This window comes from Leptinotarsa decemlineata, unplaced genomic scaffold, assembly GCF_025532065.1.
Source record: "Leptinotarsa decemlineata unplaced genomic scaffold, Ldec_3_MD MMD2_tig00026340_RagTag_RagTag, whole genome shotgun sequence".
NCBI lineage: Eukaryota > Metazoa > Arthropoda > Insecta > Coleoptera > Chrysomelidae > Leptinotarsa > Leptinotarsa decemlineata.
The window spans coordinates 16,588,767-16,611,008 of NW_027412694.1; the positions used below are offsets into that span (position 1 = coordinate 16,588,767).

The window sequence follows — 22,242 nt, forward strand, 5'->3', positions numbered from 1 at the left end:
ATGAGAGCTGTATCTCACGTTTTATTCTGATTGATGCTTCTAACATCGTTGTTGGATTACTTGCTCGTATTATGTGACCTAGTTTGGGTTCTAGTCCTGTCAATAAAGTATTTAATATCATTGACTCGATTAGTACTGATTGTGCTAATTTTTGTTCGTGAGTCAAGTTTGAAGCTTGTATGCAAGATAACATTTTTGCATTGTGACTTTGTAGTCTTGAGAAAAATGTCAGTGCATTTTCTCCATTTCCTTGTTTTATTCTCTGTAGATCTTGAATTAGTGACGTTAGATCTCGCGTATCACCAAAGTGAGAATTTAATAAACCTCTGATCTCTTGATAAGTTCCTGGGTTTCTGGAATTTATCAATTGAGCAGCTTTTCCTCTTAATTTATTTCTAATATGTATTGTAAGTAAAGTTTTTTGTTGATCTACGGCCATGCGTTCGGCATGATCGCAAGCATTTATGAAATTTCCTAGCGAAATTGAATCACCATCGTATTCGGGAACAATTGAAAATATTTCAGAAAGTTTGTAGGGTTCAATTGGATCATTATTTTCTGCCATTTTTAAATTAAAATTTGAACAAGGGTTAATCAAAATTTCAACTTCAATTGTGATGATAATTCAAAGTGTACTCACGCTTTTCCTTATCCTAGTTTCTTATGCTATTCTTCTTTGTTTTCCTTTCGTTGTGGTGCTTGGTGTGGCGGGATGAAATCCTACTTCATGAGCTCTGGCTACAGCAAGATGAGCAGCGTTCGACGACTTACGCGTGTTTCCTGGAGTGATTTCTTCACAACGGATGGGCAACGGCGACGACTTATGCGGGTTTCTTGTTGCTGAAGAGACCGTCCTGTCCACTGGGGTTGGTGCTTGTTCTTCTTCTTGTCGAAAGTCTGGAGACTACCGCTGTTTGGATGTCAGCGTTTCTCAAGATCCGTACGACTGCGCCAATTTGTTATGTGGTTCACACTGAATTTATATTTTTAAAAACAAACTTTATTGAATATAATATTTACAATAAAGTATTAAATGTTAAAAAAATGATTCAAGAAATCGACGAACTTGGATAGTCGCGAAGTGGTTCAAGAATTTGATCAAAATAATGATTCAAGAAATCGACGAACTTGGATAGTCGCGAAGTGGTTCAAGAATTTGATCAAAATAATGATTCAAGAAATCGACGAACTTGGATAGTCGCGAAGTGGTTCAAGAATGAGGCGTCCTCTTGTTTTCCCATATTTATAGGATCAGGAACTGCTGATGTAGATATGCGTTTCTTCGAATGTTCTAGAAAAACCTTGGAAATGTGCTGAATATGCTGAGTCATTTCCTGGGTAACTGCGTAGTGGCTGATGCAATGTTTGTTTATTATGGTGCAATCCTTGGACAAAGGGTGCATTGATTTTTCTAATATAACATATATGAAGCATGTATGTATGTTTTCCGAAACAAAAATGAATTCAAACTTAATGATAATACGATCCGTTCAAAGCTGAGTAATCAATCTCCAAATAGCATGGGCGCTAGATTACTCTATAACCGTCCACCTCAAATAAAAGGAAAGGAAAGTTTACATATTTAAAAAAAAATATTGAAACAGTTTCTGTAGGAAAAATGTTACTAATCAGTTGCTGACTATCTCAATGAATGAATGTATGTAATCGTTTTGAATTGTTGAGTTTTTTAAGTAGGCGTATGTATTATGTATTTTTATATACACTGTGTCCGTAAAGTATGGAACAAATTCATTTTCAGTTAAACAGGTCATTTTAAGAAATAATCCTGAAACACGTCGATTTTTGATGTTGTTTTACCGTATTTTAAATTAATAATCTAATATACAGGGTGAATTACGTTCGAGTAATGACGTCACCGTCATTTTTTTTAGTGGAACACCCCCATTTTGTCTCAATTTTCAAATTACTCTAGCTGAGCTGATTCAGAAAATGTATCACATGTTGATTCCAATTGGTACAGGGTGGACAAAAATACAGTAGTTGTATGTGTGCTAATAAAGTAACGCGTAACATTCTTTATTAGGTAAATTAACAATATTATCAAAAATACTTATTGTCTAGCGGCAATTGGTTTAAATGTAACACCCCGTAGTTTGCTACATGTTTAGAGTAATAAAAATGAGTGTTTCCAAACATATTTGGTACTTGTGGTCTAGCAGACAGAATATGAAAGAAATTATTTCTTATCTATATTTATATAAAACATAGTCGTCTAGTTTTTTGTGAAATATCATTATTTGTTTAGTAATTTATTGATGTTCAGTGACAGTTTAGTAGTACAATATTTTTGGTATTCGTGAATATTTGAATGATTGCTTTGATTTAATTGGAAGTAGAAATGGAGTTAAGTGTAAAACAAAGAATTGAAATACTTATGATGATTGGGTATGGAGACAGATCGCGAACTCAGATAGAAGTGTGCAATTTGTTTAATGATAAATATCCAGAAAGACCTATAACGCGTTCAACAGTCAGTAAGCTGGAAACGAAATTTCGAGAAACTGATACGGTTGCAAATGTACGCAAATCAGGTCGTCCCCCTGCAAATGCTGATACAGCATTAGATGTTTTACTGAGTTTTGAAGAAGATGCGCACACTTCTGTTCGTAAAGTTAGTCGCGAAATTGGTGTTGGCAAAACAACGGTACACAAACTATTGAAGCTTGAAAAATGGCATTCTCATAAAATCAAACTTGTGCATGAATTAAACGAAGATGATCCCGATAGACGACTCCAATTTTGCGAAGAAATGATGGATAAATGTCACCGAGACCCTCTCTTGATACAAAACATTATTTTTTCTGATGAGTCCACTTTCACGTTAGATGGTGAGGTTAACCGTCAGAATTGTAGATACTGGGCAAAAGAAAACCTCCACTGGATGCGTGAGCATCATACACAATACCCTCAAAAGGTAAATGTATGGGCTGGAATTGTACGAAATCGAATCATTGGACCCTACTTTATCGAAGGTAATTTAAACGGGGCAAAGTACCTTGAGTTTTAAAGGGGGTATCTCGTACCTACTTTACGTAATTTATTTCCCAGCAGACGTAATCCTGGAGGTTTTGATGGAAGTTTATGGTTTCAACAGGATGGTGCACCTCCACATTATGCTGTAGATGTTAGAAGGTACGTAGATGAAATTTTTCCGACCAGGTGGATTGGTAGACGTGGACCCACTGTATGGCCAGCGTGGTCACCAGATTTAAATCCTTTGGAATATTTGCTGTGGGGCATCTGAAGAATGTTATTTATCAAACGAAACCAGCAAATATTGAAGATGTACAAGTGAAAATTCGAACAGAAATAAACAATATTACGCAAGAAACCATACACAAGGTTCAACAAGAATTTATACACCGTTTGGGTTACTGTCAAATACAGCAAGGGCTGCAGTTCGAACATTCAATATTGAAGTAATGTATTCCAGCCTATTCTGTCCGCTAGACAATAAGTATTTCTGATAATATTGTTAATTCACCTAATAAAGAATGTTATGCGTTACTCATATTCTAGATCGATTCTATCAAATATTTTTCTTGTTTGAATTATCTGCAATGAAAAATAATTCAGTATGTTTTCTAATCTCTTCGTCTATATGAAAAATTAAGGAACTTATTCATCGTGAACATCAACATGGAAATGATTATCATCATTCGCAAGTTTTTCAACTAATTTCATACGATCAAAATGAAAGACTCATTTCAAACTCGTAATATGAGAAATTGTGCTCAATCAGGTAAATCAGGTTTACAAGTGATTGACAACTTGTATACTGATTTTCTTCTGTGACTAAAAAATTTTTTCTTCTCTCATTATTGATACGTTTTGGCTAAACTTTACAACAATTCAGTTCCTTATGATGTACTGTTTTGGAACCTTTGGTGTAGTAATGAATATTACAGGAGTTTTTTCCCAACACCAAATCATTATTTTTACACCTCGACACGTGTTTCGATCACCAAATCGATAAATTCGTTTCTCTTACCAATTTGTGTATGAAACAAAATCGTTTCCAGGTAGAAGGTTGCTTTTATGAACAACAGGAAGGAACGGCCATGGGAAATTCCTTGTCCCCCTACCTGGCAGACCTGTTCATGAGCAGATTCGATATGGAAACTAAAGAAAAGTCAAAGTACTTTCCTAGGATTTGGCTGAGGTATGTGGATGATATTTTTGCGGTATTCGATACCAAAAAATCGAATATCGAGGAGTTTGTTTCCTTTCTAAATAATAGATGTCCATCAATAAAATTCAGGTATGAATTAGAAAATAAAGGACAACTACCATTTCTTGACGTTTTGGTAATGAGGAGCAAAGATGGAGGGTTAGAATACGATACATTTAGAGAAGAAACAAGCACGTACAGGTATATTCCTGACAGTTCACATCACTGTGGACGGCACAAACGTGCTGGGTTGAATTTTTTGGTACATCGTCTTATGACTTTCCCTTTAACACATGATAGGTTCACAAAAGAAAAACGCAAAATACAGGAAATAGCAGCCACTAACGGTTTCCCGAGGAGTATTGTAGATGACATAATTAGGAAAAAGAAGTTTAGGTTAAGAATGAACGAAATCTCGACTTACAGAAAGGACAAAAACCAAGATAAATACATCTTAGTTCCATACCACCAATATACGAAGAACTTTGGAAAGATTTTCAAGGAACTAGGTATAAACGTGGTTTTTAAAACAAGTCATACACTGCATAGCCTTTTGGGAAGTCCAAAAGACAAAGTCGAGAATTCGGAAAAGTCTGGAATTTACGAAATTGAATGTAAGGACTGCGATGCAAAATATTATGGACAGACAAAAAGATCTATTGAAGTGAGATATGAGGAACACATAGCACACTTAAAATATGGAAGACCTGAAAAATCAGCAGTCGCCCATCATATTTTGCAAGAAAACCATTCCATAGACTTCAGTTCAGTTTAAAATTAGTTAGACAAGTTAACAACAACAGACAACTAGATGCCTATGAGAGTGTAGAAATAAGTAAACATAATAATATTATGAATAACGATAACGGACCTATACCAAATAGCATACTATATAGTTTATTGAAATAATATTGTTGGGTTTACTGATTACTACAAAAAGACACATTGTAAATATATTTAGATAGGCAATATTGTGAAACTAACTTTATATAGCTGGAAATTGTTCTATACCTATATAGCTATATATAGTATATATAGTAACATTTAAACATACATAAGGACATATTGTAAAATAATAGAAAGGCCAATTGAAAAATTAATTCAGGGTGGTACACTTGTATGGGTGGTATTACTGATTACCTACCTGTATGATGTACCTTAATAGCATAAATAGCTTTAGTTTCGAGAAGTTTCTAGTTTTATCTTCCCCTTGAAGATGATCACTTGGTGATCGAAATACGTGTCGAGGTGTAAAAATAACGATTTGGTGTTGGGAAAAAACTCCAGTAACATTCAGTTCCATTTTCATTTAATCACTCCAATAACGAAATATATATTCGGATATTCATCACTGAAGAAATGGATTCAAATCGCTCATTAAAGTATAAGAACTCATCATTTCCCGAATACTCATTGATTTTTTTCACAATTCTATACATCAATGCGAATCATTCGATATACTGGGTAGAGCACACCATTCCATAAAGTCCTTGTAAACCACATCATTGATTTTTTTGGAAATTTCTCCATTCCGTTATATGAATTTCGAAAAAGGCTGCAGAAAAAAATTGTTTCAAGTAATCAGGGTGGCTTGAAAAAATGTGACATATTAAGGTTGTGTTTTTTAAATTAAACATCCCGCATTTTTTCAGGTATCATTGGAAACTAAATAACTTTAAAATGTATAGAAATCATTCCTTCGGATTCTGGCCAAGCATGAAAGACGTATTGAGCTATTGATTTCGATAAAACTCGTTTTTCAATGTAATACAGAATGTCACTTTTTTATAATTTAGGCCATAGATAACTTTGTTATTTCAAATAGAGCACCCTGTATTATTTTGGTCTTAACAGTACAATCATCTTTTATTTCATTTTGGCGTTCCTAATAACTATTCTGAATGATTTTTTCAGATATGTGTTTTTTCAAATATTAGTTCCTATTTCACTGCTCACTAAACCAATATTATTCCGATTTTCCAAATTGGGAATAAATCAACTATAAGGGAAACATACGTCAATTTTTTACACTTGTTATACTCTTCCGAGCCTGGCATGAGTCGCTGAAAGATTTCTGGGTATTTCGTATGCACTTTGAAATATCCTGCCACTCCTTCTTTTGTCTTTTCTACGCTCATTTTGCATCCTAAAAGTCCATACTTGATTTGATTCAGGCTGATATCTGAAAAGAAGAGTTAACTGAGTCTACAGAACTTTTCACTATTATTATAGGTGTATCAAATAATGGATCAAGTTTCAACATGCTTGTGAATAACATCATGTACTTCATAAATGAACATCATTTATATAATAAACACAGCGGTGTTACAGTAAATAATGTTCATTTGAATATGATTTCATTAAGTCAATTTGCATATTCACTTAATAATTTCATTCATCCAACAAAGTACTGCGAATTTAAACGAACTCATTCATACATAGAAATTGTTTGCCTTACGGTTAGTTTACCGCGGGTTGTGATATTACGAATGAAATTATTGATTGTATTATATTACAAAACGGACAATTGTGAAGTTACCTCATCTAATCATCAAATATTTGAAAAGGCTCAACACCTTGAGCAATCATCAATATGGCGTTCGGAAACAAAGATCAATAGGCGACCTTATATTGTATGGCACCCATATTTGGAATAACGCAGTCGAGAAACATGGAGAGTCGGGAGCTGTTGCGCTTGATATTTCTAAAACCTTTGACCGTGGGTGGCATGAGGGTTTGCTGGCCAAACTTCGATGCTACGGCTTGTCGGATCATTTTTGTGTATGGTTCTTCAGCTTCCTGATAGTACGTTTCCTGCAAGTGGTCGTTGATGGATATCTCTCGAATACTTTTACCATCAACGCTGGTGTTCCCCAAGGATCCATATTGCCTCCAACCTTTTTTTTTAATTTTATTTCAACGACTTATTGGAAAAAAATAATAATCCAATATTTATATTTCCTTGCTGACGACAGCATACATTCCGTTTGGATTCTAGAACATCGACTGCGGATGTACATCTTCACCGGCAGCAGGAAGTTACATGTCTCAATGGAATTGAATTATTTTAAAATTTGGTCGGTTTTTTGCAATTTTTGTTTTTATTCTTCTCGAAAACGAATGATTTTTTGATGATTATTCAGAGGAAAAAATTGTTCATTCTGACGAGATCCACCACATAATCAGTTATTGTAATGTTCTCAACAACTAGGAGCTAAGTGATATGCATCGATATGAACAATTGTAAATATTTCGAAAACGATCACCTCTAGCGCTAACGGTGTGTCAATTAGGTTTTCAATGAGAACTAAAATTTCACTGTCAAAAAAGTTAGGGCAATTTGAAATAAATAATAACAGCGTACGCAACGCCTTATCGATGTTACATGAAAACTGATACGAAAATATGATGCTTCACGTCAAACAAAATCCAGGTACCAAATTTTGTGCAAATGTAAATGTTATTTTTGAGAAACGGACAAAAAAAATCAAATTTCAACACCCTGTATCTCCGAAACGAAGCGTTTCCGGGCACAAGTTATTGAGGACTTTTCTTTCTGAAATTGTCTCAGGGATACGTCATTTGACTATTTTGACGTACTCATGTTACACCCTGTATAGTACAGTTTGAGTATTATAACTTCACTCTGAATAATACTGAGATTATTCAGTTGGAATGCGATGTTATCGAATCGATAACTAGAACATTCACAACGTTTTACCCATGGCTTTGACATGACATTGAACCAAATACGTTGTTGAAAACCCCTCACTTTATTCTAACTGGTCACTATGTCACAGAAGAAATTTTTCAGATCTGTTATTGAATCTATCACATGTTCTTATGGATCCATATATGAAAAAAAGTCTGAAAACCATTGACTCAAGATTGTTATTGTTGTTTCACGATTTGCTTTAAGTGAGTGAAATTTCATTTTTATTCTAGATAACCGAAGATGTATGATCCTGTAATGACCCTGATATATCAAGTTCATCAATATAGGGTTAAGGCACCGATAGTTGACCAGCACTCCGTAATTGACCAATTTCTTATTCATGCACAGAAATAAGAAGACTACAGCGTACCGATGGTTGCCATTTGTATTAATCATTTAATTGGTACTTTTTCTTGTAGATGTCACCACTAAACGTAATTCGCTTATTCAATAAGTAGGCCACTGTAGTGTTATAAATGTTTCCTTTTTGCCCTATAGTGAACACGTGATGTGACAATGAGCACGGTGAGTCGACCACTTTAACACATCTTGATACATCCGTTCACGTTGAACGTTTTATTGGAAACATATTTGATGTACTGGTTGCCAGATGAATTGAGTTGAACATTCTCACTATATTTACTGTCGAAATGAGTTTTTTTTATATTCAAATCAATGTAGTCAATCACTGGTATGAAATGTCTTATAAAGTGTCCGTAATTGACCACTTCGGCCAACTACTGGTGTTTCAAAGAAATCAAAGTTTTCCCATCTCTGTCTGTTTCATAGCTTTGGGTATGTGTTAAAGATGAGTTTCTATTCAAATGAATCAGATATTTCGGAGAGGATCCAGTAGTTGACCGCAATACAGTAGTGCTCAACTACTGGTGGTGGTTTTTAGCTTTGGTCAATAACTGGAATTTCATTTTGATTTTATTTCTTTTGGAATATATGAATTTCACTAGTTCGGACTTTCATTGTCTACTGTATAGAATGATTTGAAATCCCTGAAACAACTAAAAAAGAAGAATTGAAAATGAATAGCTAGTATTCTCATGTTTCCATATTATGAAGGTGTCGTCAACATATCTCAACCAGGCTCGAGGTTTCTTGTGGGCTTCTTCAATGGCCAGAATACTGAACTAGACGCCTTCCTGAAACACATCAACAGCGTGAGACCTTCCATCACTTTCACAATGGAGAAGGAAATCCACAACGAATTGCCATTCTTAGACGTTTTGGTGAAGAGGACCGACACTAAGTGGGAAATATCTGTATACCGAAAACCCACTCATATGGGACAGTATCTGAACCACGAATCCAACCACCATCAATCGACTGAAAGAGGGATCATCAAGACTTTATTAGACCGTGCTATTGGGCTCTGTTATACGAAGGGAGGTCTCGAGAAAGAACTACACATAATCAAAAATGATCTTTAACGGAATGGCTACTCCAAAGTGATGATAAAAAAGACTGTGTCTAAAAGACAGCAGGATCCTCGCAAGGAAGAAAAGCCGTCACAACCAGTGCTTGCATTTCCCTACATCAGAGGATTATCGGAGAGGATAAAAAGAATTGATTCCAAATACAACATTAGAAAATACTTCAGATCCGGTAACACTATCCGTAGTAGCCTCACGAAAACCAGGCCACCAAACGCGGACTGCGATTCCAAGAATTGCATTTACCGGATACCCTGTGAGTGCGGAAAATCCTATATTGGTGAAACTAAGAGGCCATTGAATGTTCGCATTTCCGAGCACAAGAAACACACACAGCGAGGGGAAACCAGCAAATCAAGAATAGCAGACCATGTTTGGACCCATTAACACAACATCGAGTGGTCCCAAGCTGAGATCTTGCACAGAGAGGAACATTGGTATAGGAGAAAATTCAAGGAAGCCGCATACATGTTGTCCAACAACGTATTTAGCCAAGCCAGCGTAGAAATACGCAACATATGGAAACCCATCATCAAGCGAAAAATGGCTAACTCCCGCCAAAACGGTCATCTCCCACGGAACCAGTGAAGCGGAAAATGGATAGGTGAAAGTACTCAAACGACCTATTTTTTCATTTCTTTATATTTTTGCTATTCAATTGTTCTATTTTTACGTCTATTTTATTTCACTATTATTTCATTTCAGGTTTATTTTAATTAATATAATTGTTATTTTCAGCTATTCATTTTCAATTCTTCTATTTCAGTTGTTTCAAATAATTTTATATAGTAGACAATGGAAGTCCGAACTAGTGAAATTCATCATGAAACATTATCAATCACCTTCAAACAATTTTGGAATATATGTTGAGTAAAACCACTGTATTTTCTAAAATGAAATGACTGAACCTGAGAAGAAATTCTTCAAATATACAGAAGCACAATTACAACAGGCTTTGAGCGACATTACCAATAATGCATGCAAAATTTGGCAAGCAGAGAAGCTGTATGGGGTTTCGCATGCTACTTTGATCAATAAACTGAAAGAGAGGTCTCCCTTAACAAGACGAATGGGTTCTTCAGCCATACTTACTGAAGATAAGGAAGAACTTCTGGTGAGGTGGCTGCTGGCGTGTGCTAAAAAGGGATTTCCCATCAACAAAAGTGCTCTTTGCGAAACTGTAAGGGATATCATCCAAGACGATGAACGTATACACAAACGTATACACAAATACACAAATGCCTGAAAGAAATGGTTTTCGGCATTTATGAAACGTCACTCTGAGGTTTTTCAGAGACATGCTGAATCAATAAATGGAGCACGAGCTTGTGTAACGGAAAAGTCGATTCGAGAGTGGCATGAGTCCATTATAACCTATTTGAAAGAAGAAAATGCCGAGGATATTTTAAATAATCCCACAAGAATTCTAAACTCCGATGAATCAGGGTTTGCAACAAATCCGAAAACAGGACTTGTATTAGGTCCTCGAGGGATGAAAAACTTTTATGAAGTGAAAATTGGATCAGAAAAGGAATGCATCACTGCTTTGTTCACAATTTCCGCTGACGATCGAATATATTCACCAATGATTGAATATCCTTATGAAAGAATCCCAGCTGAAATTGTGAGAAACACTAATCCTGAGTGGGATAGAGAGAATCAAGCCGACCAACTTTGATGTACCAGATTTTATATATTTCGAATCACTCATTCCAACAAAAAGACGGAAAGAATTTAAAAAAGCAAAAATGGGGGAATGGGTTGGCGATGAGTCAGCTGAAGAATTATATGCTGTTTGGAGAAAACTAAAAAAAGGTGACAAGGAAAAAACAATGAAGAAAACAATAATTATATAGAATCAGAAAATGCAAGCAATAAAACTGTCGAAGAGGTTATTGAGGCTGAAAGTAAAATACAAGAAAATAACGATAGAACTTAAGATCAAAAATTCAGTGCTAACACTGAAGTGGACCAATATGAAAATGATACGGGAATGAAAGAAAATGAAAGTGATCAAGAACCAAATCTGTGTGAAGTTTCGATTGAAAAAAATGCACCAGACAAAGAAAAACAAGTAATCATTTTAAGTGATATACTTATAAAGAAACCTGTTACTCCAGTACCGCTACCAAAATCACATAAAAGAAAAGTTAGTGTAGCCTTCCTTGATCAAATTTTTTGACCAGAGGAGTCACCTGAGAAGAAAGAAAAGAAAAGAAAGACTGCCTTATGCAACAACTTCATTGAAGTGGTTGCAGTACCATGAAGAGAAAGAAAATACCAAAATGGAAAAAGTGAGAAAAAAACAAGAGAGGGCTCTTTTCAGACAAAATAAACAAGAAGAAAAATTGAAGAAACCCGAGAAAGAGAATCTTCTCAAAAGAAAGGAAATAAAGAAAATAAAAAGAAAAGTCAATGAAGCAATAGATAGCTCGGAAAGTAAATATGAGGAATGGCAGGAGAGTGGATTAAGTCTAGATGATATCACAGAACATTTCAGCAGTGACAGTGAAGATGAACCACTAGCCTCCATAGTGAAGAAAGTGAAGAAAGTTATTGCAGTAGGTGACTTTTATCTGATTGCTTTTCCAGAAAAGAAAACCTACCATAACTATGTTTGCTCTGTTCGAAATATTTATGACACAGGTGAAGTTTGAGTACATGCTTTCACACCGATAGAAGAAAGCAAGAATGTTTTCAAAATCATTGATAACGATATAAGTGTTGTGAATGCCAAGCAACTTGTGAAGAGACTAGAACACCCAAATGTTTTTACAACCGGAAATAGAATCAAATATAAATTTCTCAAAGATGTCATTTGAACATTTTTGAAATTTTATGTTAAAAATTTTATTTGAGTGTTTGTTCAAACCAAATGTGCTTTTCTCCATGAAAATGATTCAATAATTCAATATAACAACATGTATCATTTCATTTCATCAAGTGGTCAACCACTGGGTCTAATCGCGGTCAAATACTGGTTGTAGCTGGTCAATTACTGGTGATTTATGACTTTTGTTATTCTTTATTTTTTTTGTACCGAAATCTCACGTTTTCTAGAATGAAGTATCATATTTAGAAGCTTGGTCCTTCTTGAATGTATTTTTTATTTGTATGAAAAGTTGACGGTTTGATAACTATAACCTATTTTATGAGAGAAAGCTCTTAACCGATCAATTACTGGTGCACTCACCCTAGTTCATGTAGAATAAAAATTAAACTTTGGATATTGTCCCCATTTTCCACTATCTGTCCTTTTTTTCTAGAGTATTATTTCATCAATTCTCCCCTTTATTGGATGACTCGACAACATTTTTTTTTCATAAATGTATCCTGGACTTGGAAGTTACGTAGGTAGCTGCAGCTGTCTACGTGGAAACTAAAACCACAAATGTGCGGTAGGCTCCTTGTGAAAATTGTTAAAATTAAAGGGCATGTTTGAACTGAAGCCAGAGGACGCGGTACATTTCGTGATTCGCGAGGGATGAATAGAGCATTTTATTGCGGAAACAGAGCTTCGATAAGAACCAGTTATAGAAGAGGTTATTATTCACCTTATTGAAAATCGATGCTTGCAGCAACTGGAGTTTAGTCGTTAAAATAACCTGGGAGTGAAAGTGATAACGATATATGATATATGGATTCAAGTTTAGTTGTTTTTCAGTTATACTTAGGATGTTTATTAAATAAATAGAATTCAATAAATTTTTAAAAAATTTTAATTTATTTTTATTTCTTTAAATTAACCGTCAATTAGGGTGACTTTGTCCTCTAGGCTATCTTTGCCCAGTTTTGAAAAAACAGTTTCACGCCTCCATAGTAAATAGCTGGAAGGTCGATGAGGCGCTGCAATCAATGAAACGTACCTCCTCAATAATATATTCAAAAGAATAAACCACAAAACAATTGCCAGCAGTCATTATCAAATGTTCAACATTGAGACAGAGGGCGGATAGTTGTAAAATTTGTTTCAAAGTAAAGAAAAAATTTAGTTTTCAAATCAATCTTTTGATTTGATATGTATGCCAACCACCTTAATTCTAATTTTTAGATTTTTTTGAAATATTTGAGTAAATGAATTTTCTAGGTGTACAATTTACGATAAAGTTTTCAATGTTGAAATCCATATTCTGGTTTGCTTTCAAATAATTGAATTAGATTTCAAAATGTATCTTCCGTTTCATTCTAAACTTTTATCTGTACTGAATCACGAGTAATTGTATATATTCAAATATTTCATCTGTAGTACAAAATTTCGCTAACACTCATAATTCTTAAAAATATGTTTATTTTGATTTTCATTTGAACAACCTATCAAGGATGTTACGTATAGCGGCATCTGCCCGCGAATAGGTCAAGCAATAAGTGATAGTTACGTACAGCGCCATCTGCCCGCAAAAAGATTAAGCAATAATTGGTAGTTACCTATAGCTCCATCTGCCCGCGAATAGATCAAGCAATAATGCCGATAATTCTGTCAATACAGATCCCAAGCTTGAGAGTTACAAACTATATACATACAAATATACATACATACATACATACAGGTGAAGCTAATATAAAGCGTGTAATGAATTCATATAAATTAGACGAAAATGATTACGCACAATGGAATGACTTTCAGAGAGGAATGATTCAGATGATTGAATCAAAATATATCAGGAAAATGTGTACGCTGAATAAGAAACTCAAAACCCTTATATCTAAGAATTAACCAAAAGAAGCCACTCCGAAATTCATGAATATTGTAGAAAATCATTCATTACAATCATTTGATAAGGAAGAGATCAACCTTTTGAACAACGGTTCAAAATTTGGCCCCCCGATTTCCGAGAAAGTCCTTGAGGATATCGTTGCTGGTGTTGACAGCAACGATATCCTCAAGCAAGGCATACGGGCCGTATGCGAAATTTCCAGGAACCTGGAAAGAGATGGCAGAAAGATACTCATATGATGCACAACAATCCATCGACTAGATGAAAATATGTGAATATCTATGACGATATGTACATTGAGCCAAAAAAGTTATGTAACAGCGACCAAATATCCCAATATCAGGAAACAGTAGCGACTTGATCTTTCAAACAGTTACTCCCGGATCAATTATAGCGTGAAGTGAAATCACATCATTTCTTTTCACTTAAATCTTCTCGGTGGCTATAGTATTTTACGGTTAGCTGGAGTACACATCAGAATACAGTTTGTTCCAGAAATGTCGTAGTAACAACACTCAAACGTAAATAAAATTCAATCAAATATTTGCCACTTACGTTCGACTTCAAAATGAGATTTAATTGCCCAATCCATTATATGTTCTGCCTTGCTTTCAAATTCTTCGAAAGATATGTTGAAATATTTCAAAACGGCATTTCTCTCTGCTTCAGTGAATATCAACAGATCTGTTGTCTGCGTCATTCTGTATGAAACTAATCAGTTGCTTTTAGTGATGTGGTGCAATTATCTAGTTATGGAAACGAGCAGCAAAATTATAATTTTTTGTGTCAAATCAATAGAGTTTTTTTGCTTGCCGATCCGTAGAGAAGCCATAATGATGAAGTGTTACATATTTTTCATGAATAAAAATTGTTATACGTAAAAACTTGAAATTGATTGGTTAAAGGAAAAAATATTGAGCTACATTTTCATCGTGTTGGCAATCGTTCCACTAATAATGACTTCTATAATGATTGGTAAACTGAATACCTGTTAATCAATTATTTTACAACATTTTTGGCATATTTGAAGTTTACTTCTGGTAACTTATATAGACTGTGATAAATTATTCGACAATATTCTTCGTAGGTTTCATTGAAAGTACTAGGGACGTGCTGGAAATCATACGTTGAAAGACAAAACCTCGTTAATCCTCAGCTAGCACAAGTTTTGACTTCTGAGAGTTGTCGTTGGAAGAGAGGCGACAGAGGGTTATCGAAAAAACAAATTTTGAACAGTGATTTTTTCGATGATGAGAATCAGTATCAATGTGTTCTTGATCTTGAATTCAGAAGTATACTTCCCTCATTGTAACAAAAAATTTGTACACTCTCATATATTAAAATCTTACAGTGAGTACTTTTTGTTACGCCGATTCTTTATTCCTGGTAAATTGCGGTAATCGTCTCATTCAAACCGATCAAATTAGGGAGTAATTGAAGGCTAGGCCACTGAAACAGAATTTGATAGCGATAAAACATTTCTTGCCAACAGCGATATAACTGACATCAATGAAATCAACATCTGGTGGAGCGCCTTTGAAAGATCCAATTTTCCTTGATTCTGGCTGACTTCGACCGATGGCATGGGTTGTGTTGCCTTTCAGAAACGCTGTGGTATGGTTTGTGGCTTATTCGTATAGGGGAAGGTCGGGCAAGATATTTAAGGCTTTAGCAGAATATACCGGGTGTCCCACATTTTATGTGACAGGCAATATCTGGTTTGTTGAAGGAGATACACAAAAATGTTTCATACAAAAGTTTTAGGAGTTCGTGAGAGCTATATTTTGATATAATTTTTGAATATACAGGGTGTTTGGTGTAGGTGCTACAGACCGAAATTCCATTTTTTTAAATAGAACGCACTGTATATAATTACATATTCAGATGCTACGTTAAATTCTGATATCATTTCATGTTTCGTTTTTGGAATTCGGTTACGGCGTTGTTGAGTTATTGCACTTTTCCTTAAATATAAAGTTTCAAAAAAACTTATTTACTCGTACACGAATCCAGTCTATATCTTTTATTAAATTGAACTAGACTACTACTGAATACAAACCATTTTCTCACCTCTACGATATGATATCGATATCAGTTGAATATAATATTGAAATTCTTGAGAATGAGACTAACTTGAGGGTGAATTGCTTTATATTGCACAATTTCATCAAGTAGCTCATGCTTGTTGATGCCATAGTAACAAATGTTGTTGAATTGTATCTACTTGTCAGTTCGATTCAGTGATTCTTTGCAAAACAGTAACTGTGTTCTTTGTGCGAAAACTCTAGTATGCCTTTCGCGTTTAGTCCAAGTGATTGCATTGTTATGTTATTAATTTTTGGGGAATGTCAGAAAAACTGCCGTCAAGCACAACGTCTATACCAAGAACGTTTTCCAGACAGACCCATTCCGTCACGAATGACTTTTTCGAGAGTTGTAGAAAAATTGCGAACTCGGTCATTTCCTTCTACTGTAAAGTATCGTCATCATACGAGATCTGTTAGAACTGAAGATTTAGAGATCAATGTGTTGGCTTATGTTATTATTCATCCACATGTTTCTATCCGTACTCTTGCAGAAGAAGTCGGTGTGAGTAAATCTAATGTACAGAGAATTCTGAAAGAAAATAAATACCACCCATTCAAAATTCAGTTGGTAAAAGGTTTGATACCCACGGACTTTGAACGACGACTTGAATTCATTGCTTGTATTCAGGTAATATTACATGAAAGTCCTAACATATTCAGTCAAATTTTGTGGAGCGATGAATCGCGATTCCACAATAATGGAGTTGTAAATACACATAACAGTCACTATTGGTCTCAAGAAAATCCCCACTGGGTCCGCGAAAGTAATTTTCAAACTACTTGGGGTATTGATGTATGGTGTGGATTGTTCAATGGCCGCATCATAGGACCTTACTTTTTCAATGAAAATCTCAATGGATTGCGATATTTACATTTTCTAGAAAATGATTCGATCCAGTTGATGAAAGCAGAACGACAAGGAATTTGGTGACAACAAGATGGTGCTCCTCCTCACAATTCAAAGGTTGTTACTGAATATTTGGATAGAACGTACCCAAATAGATGGATTGGTAATAAGAGTCCAATTCGGTGGCCGGCTCGTTCCCCAGATTTATCACCGCTCGATTTTTTCCTATGGGGTTATTTAAAAGATATTGTTTTCACTACTCCCCCTTTGAATGTGGATGATCTGAAAATGAAAATTCGACTAGCGTGCAGTGATATTACGCCTGATATTATAAGAGCGACTTGTACGAGAGAAGTGATTCGACGTTTCGAAGCCTATATAATATCTAACGGGCATCACTTTGAACAATTTTTATGACTTATTTCTAGGTACCTACCATTCTTATGAAATGATTTATCAAGTTATATTATTTACATTGTTAATAATTAAAGATTTGTTTTCGAATACACCTCTTTCAATTTCGCAATTGTTTCATATTAAAAATGATTCCTGACTGAATTCCACAACTCAAAATTGAAACCATTACTTCGAACACCCAAAATTTTGACTAATTTTCATATGATCTGATGCAGAGAGAATAATTGTATGAGATATTTTAAAAAATAATGGTCGTTCTCAAGACTTTACATTTTAAGCAATAACTCAACAACGCCGTAACCGAATTTCAAAAACCAAACATGAAATGATATCAGAATTCAACGTAGCATCTGAATATGTAATGATATATAGGGCGTTCTATTTTAAAAAATGGAATTTTGGTCTCTAGCAGCTACACCAAACACCCTGTATACCTAAAAATTATATCAAAATATAGCTCTCATGAACTCCTAAAACTTTTGTATGAAACATTTTTGTGTATCTCCTTCAACAAAGCAGATATTGCCTGTCACATAAAATGTGGGACACCCGGTATATAAGGTGCAAAAACAAAATAACTAGCACAAATCAGTCTTCATTTATTGCTCTTGCAATAACCATCATTAGTAACCCTTTATACCAAAAACACCTTCCGGTTCTGGTGAAGGTGTTTTTAGTCACAGACCCAGGACAGAGATATGTGTCTACGAACTTATGCGACTGTATTTCAAGCAGAAATTTACGCTATTGAATTGTGTGCAGAGAAATTGGATAAATCCAACCTCACACATAAGTAACGAATTGCTAAAAACACCTCTCCTCGATAGGACGACTTGAAAAAATTGTCTCCGGTCTGGATTCCTGGCCATACTGGCCTGGAAGGCAATGAAGCTGCTGACTTCCTTGCAAAGGAGGGTGCTGCAAGCAGCTTCATCTGACCAGAACCTGTCATTGTCATTGCTTTAGGCTTTGCCAAACAAACATTAAACACGTGAATGACAAGAAGATTTAAAGACTTCTGGCAGAAGCTTCCAGAATTGGCTCACTCCAAGGCGTTTATTCACACTCCAAAGCTTGATACCAAACAGTTGTTGGACTACAGTTGGAATGAACTACGATGTCTAACATACCTTCCTACAGGCCACTGTCACTTGAATCATCATATGCAGAGACTTGGACTGTCAGAATACAGTGTGTGTCGAAAAATAATGAAAGAGCAGAGCATATACTTTGTACCTGCCCCGGTAGGGACTGAATCAGGTTCTTAGAGTTTAGCAGAGCCGTACTCTCACCTTCTAACCTGAAATTTCACTCACCATACAAACTAATTGGCTTCGTTAGGAAGCTAGGTTTATTTGGCCGACTGTGAATAGGTGTGAGCCACAATAAACCCTTATGGGTTGCGATGGAGGGTCCAGTAGACCCACTCACTTCAGACTTAACCTAACCTACCCTTTATAATTAAACAGTTATTGACTGCAAATGAAATTTTATTGAAAACGGAACTATTAACTTTCCCCGGATTCCCGAGTAAAACAGATACAGTACTCGAGCAAAGTGAATACACACATTTTAATGTCTGAAACCGTGAGTAACAAATTTAATGAAGTGAAATAAACGTATCATCTTCTTCAATGTATATTTCGCCGCAAAAAAGCATAATATACACTTAATTTCTTTGATTTTCTATGGCTGTTTAGCATTTTTCCTTTTTTTTTTCTTGTATGTTTTCATCAGTCTTAGTGATAGCTTTCGCAATCTTCTTAGGAAAGTTTTTTTTATTTATCATCCAGTCTTTCAGTAAAGTTTGTGTTTTTCTCTTAAATTTCTGCTTTTTTGATGGGTGTACTGGTTATTATTTCCGATTTCTGTAATTTCCTTTCACGAGTTGTGATTGGTTTGGAAGAATTTGGTATAGGTCTCAAAATAAAATGACTGCAGTGAGAAGTTGAGCATCCAGGTTTGACATCCAGTGAAATGCTCTCATCTCACTGGATGTTGAGCATTTCCATCAGTACTGAAAGTTTCGTCGTTCCACCTCGAATATTACGGAAGATACGGGGGTGTTTTCAAAAGAAGTGAGACAAATTCGGATTTTTCAGGACTTAAATTTTATCAGGAAAAAATTGTATTCGTAGTAGGTTGGTAGTTCTGATCACGAAATTGAAGGAATTTTGAGCCTATTTTGCCCCCTAATAAGTTTTACCGTAAAAATAGGGTGTTCCATCGCGAGTGGCGGACAGTGAATATTACTTTACCCAACCCCATCCAGTGGTAGGTGAATTTTGAGCATTTTCATCAGTCCTGAGAGTTTCATCGTTCTACTTCGAATATTACGGAAGATACGGTGGTGTTTCCATGAAAAGTGAGACACACTGTAGAATATTTATTTATAGTTTTGATATGAAATACTGAAAAAAATAACATCGATTGTCATATTCGATTATGAAAATGAAAAAAAATCTATGCTCAGAAAAGTATTCAGCTTGTTGATATTAATTGTATATTTATATTCACACGATGAAAAAATGATACGATCGTATCAAAACATCAACAGAAAAAATCATATATCTACAAAATTCACTATTCAAAATTTCATTGAATAGCCAGCCCACAATAGCAACTTTTTTATGTACGGAATACCGTGTTCAGTTTCATTTTTTCGATTTCTGTCGAAACAATGTGTGTGTGTATGAATGGATATTTTTATAAATATTTATCAGCAGCTTGAGTAATTACGTCAAATAATTTCGTCTGGTTGAATAAATAGTCGGTGAGATAGTTTCATAGTTTCGAGTGGGTACATCATTCTGATTAACTATTTCTGCAACACGGAATTTCGCACTGATAGTTTGTTTTCATCCAATGTCACTAATATGACTATATAAGAAACGACATGTCGTTTTGTGTTGGTATTGTCTCGCAAAGTTTTTTTTATTTTCTATAAGGTACCTAAGTCTATGAACTTTACAGAAAATATGAAGTAACTTTTCGATGAAATAGTACTTCGCATACTCAGAAGTTACATCGGTTGTAATCGTTTCATGGAGTTGTCTCTAGTTTAACTAAAATCAATAAATCAATCACAACAACAGAACTGATGAGTCTAACAGTTGTTTCAGATATTGAAGTTGTCAATATGTCCTCCTTCAAGCTCTATACATTTTTCATAACGTAGTCCGAAATTCTGTTGGAGCTTCCTCAATTGGCCTGGTGTTATTTCACCACACTTTTGCATTTTCCTACCCTTCGAATTCGTTCAAATTCCGTAGTGACTTCCTATAAACAATTTCTTTCAAATATTCTCACAGAAAAAATATTATGGAGGCAGATGTAGTCATTGAGGGGGATAACAAATAAAAGGGCTCTTCCTTCCAATCCAGCTTCCTTGAAATTTCTCATCAAAATATTGAATAGAGTTACCGGCTAGCTGGAATATAACATTTCTGCGTTCTTCAAATCTCAGTTCTTCCATGAAATCCAAGAATTTCTTTGTCAAAAAATTATAAAATCCTCCACCATTCAGTGTGTTTTCAAAAAACACTGGACCTATTATACGGTTTTTGAATATTCCTACCCATACATTGTTTTTTGTGAATATTGTCTTTTTGCATTTGTCATACAGTGTGGATTCTTCCTTGTCCAGTACCTGGAATTCTGAGTAGACACTGTACCATTAGTGGTAAATGTCGCCTAATCGATGAGAGGAATATCGCCCAGAGAGTTACAATTATTCAAATAGTCACCTTAACAGAATAAACAGAATTCCAACCTTTGTTCCTCATCGCCTTTTTCTATCGTGTGCCTAATTTTTGGTTTGAGAAAATATCTCTACCTATTTGTACGTATTTTAGATATACTAACGTGTGAATCTCGTAAAATCTGCCACAAGCTATTTTCCGGGTTTTCTAGAATATACTCTGAAATTAGTTCGTCTATGTCTATATTTCCTCCTTGTCTTGGTACATGTGTTTCATTTACTCTAATGGTTCCAAAAAAAAACGTATTGATCCTGGAGTCGGTTGTACGGTGAATTATTTCACGATCTGGATGCCTTCTGTGGAATTTCTTCCGCCGCCCTCGTTGATCGAGCATTATCACCAACGCATAATCTCAATTCTCTCAACTAAGTTGATATTTACCATTTTGAAAACTCTCAAAACCTTTTTATAACTCTCTTCACCAAACACTCGAGGAAAGCGTTTGAGGAAACCTAACTGTCAAAATTATAACAACGAAAAAAGAAACAACTTAATTTCAAACGCTGCCATGAAAAACAGTGCCTGGTTTATTGATCTATCATATGAACATGCAGTATGAAATGAAATCATTGTAATTTTGCCAAAATCTGTCAGTGTTGAGACAAATGTTCAAAAAAAGCATATTGAGGGGTATTTTTATAATATTTGATTGACTATTTATTATACCAAAAAATCAAACGATATGGATAAAACATTTTCAACTTTTGATTTATGGTTGAACTAGCAATATCTATCTGTACCTGTAACGACGATGAAACTCAGTATTTGAATATTTCATGTGTTTCTCATTCTAACGGCTAGTCCACCTTTCCTTCGAAGTGTACAGTTTGTTAAACAGGGTCAGTGGAAAAGTCTTGAATTTGGGAATTTGTCATAATATAACTAACGCACTGTATGAGATATTGGGCTGAAACTTGGTAATAGGGGCTTGAAATATGCCCTATTGGAATGGACTATCCACTTTTCTGATAAAAACTTCAAGAAATTTCGGCCAATTGAATAGGTCATAGTACCCCCGGAAAATTAAAAAATCCGTATATATCAACAACTTTGAATAGAGCTT

General features: G+C 35.0%; 1 protein-coding gene across 1 annotated transcript in view; it reads right to left on the minus strand.

Annotated features, from left to right (window-relative positions):
* Positions 1-14,764, minus strand: part of LOC111501841 (alpha-tocopherol transfer protein-like) — a 36,556-nt gene extending 21,792 nt beyond the window's left edge. The window contains exons 1-2 of the mRNA XM_074183631.1: positions 14,623-14,764; positions 6,209-6,374 (exon numbers count right to left, since the gene is read on the minus strand). Coding sequence (XP_074039732.1) covers positions 6,209-6,374; positions 14,623-14,659 — 203 coding nt within the window. The 5' untranslated portion in view covers positions 14,660-14,764. The remainder of the gene's footprint in view (positions 1-6,208; positions 6,375-14,622) is intronic.
* Between the last annotated feature and the right edge of the window lie 7,478 nt (positions 14,765-22,242).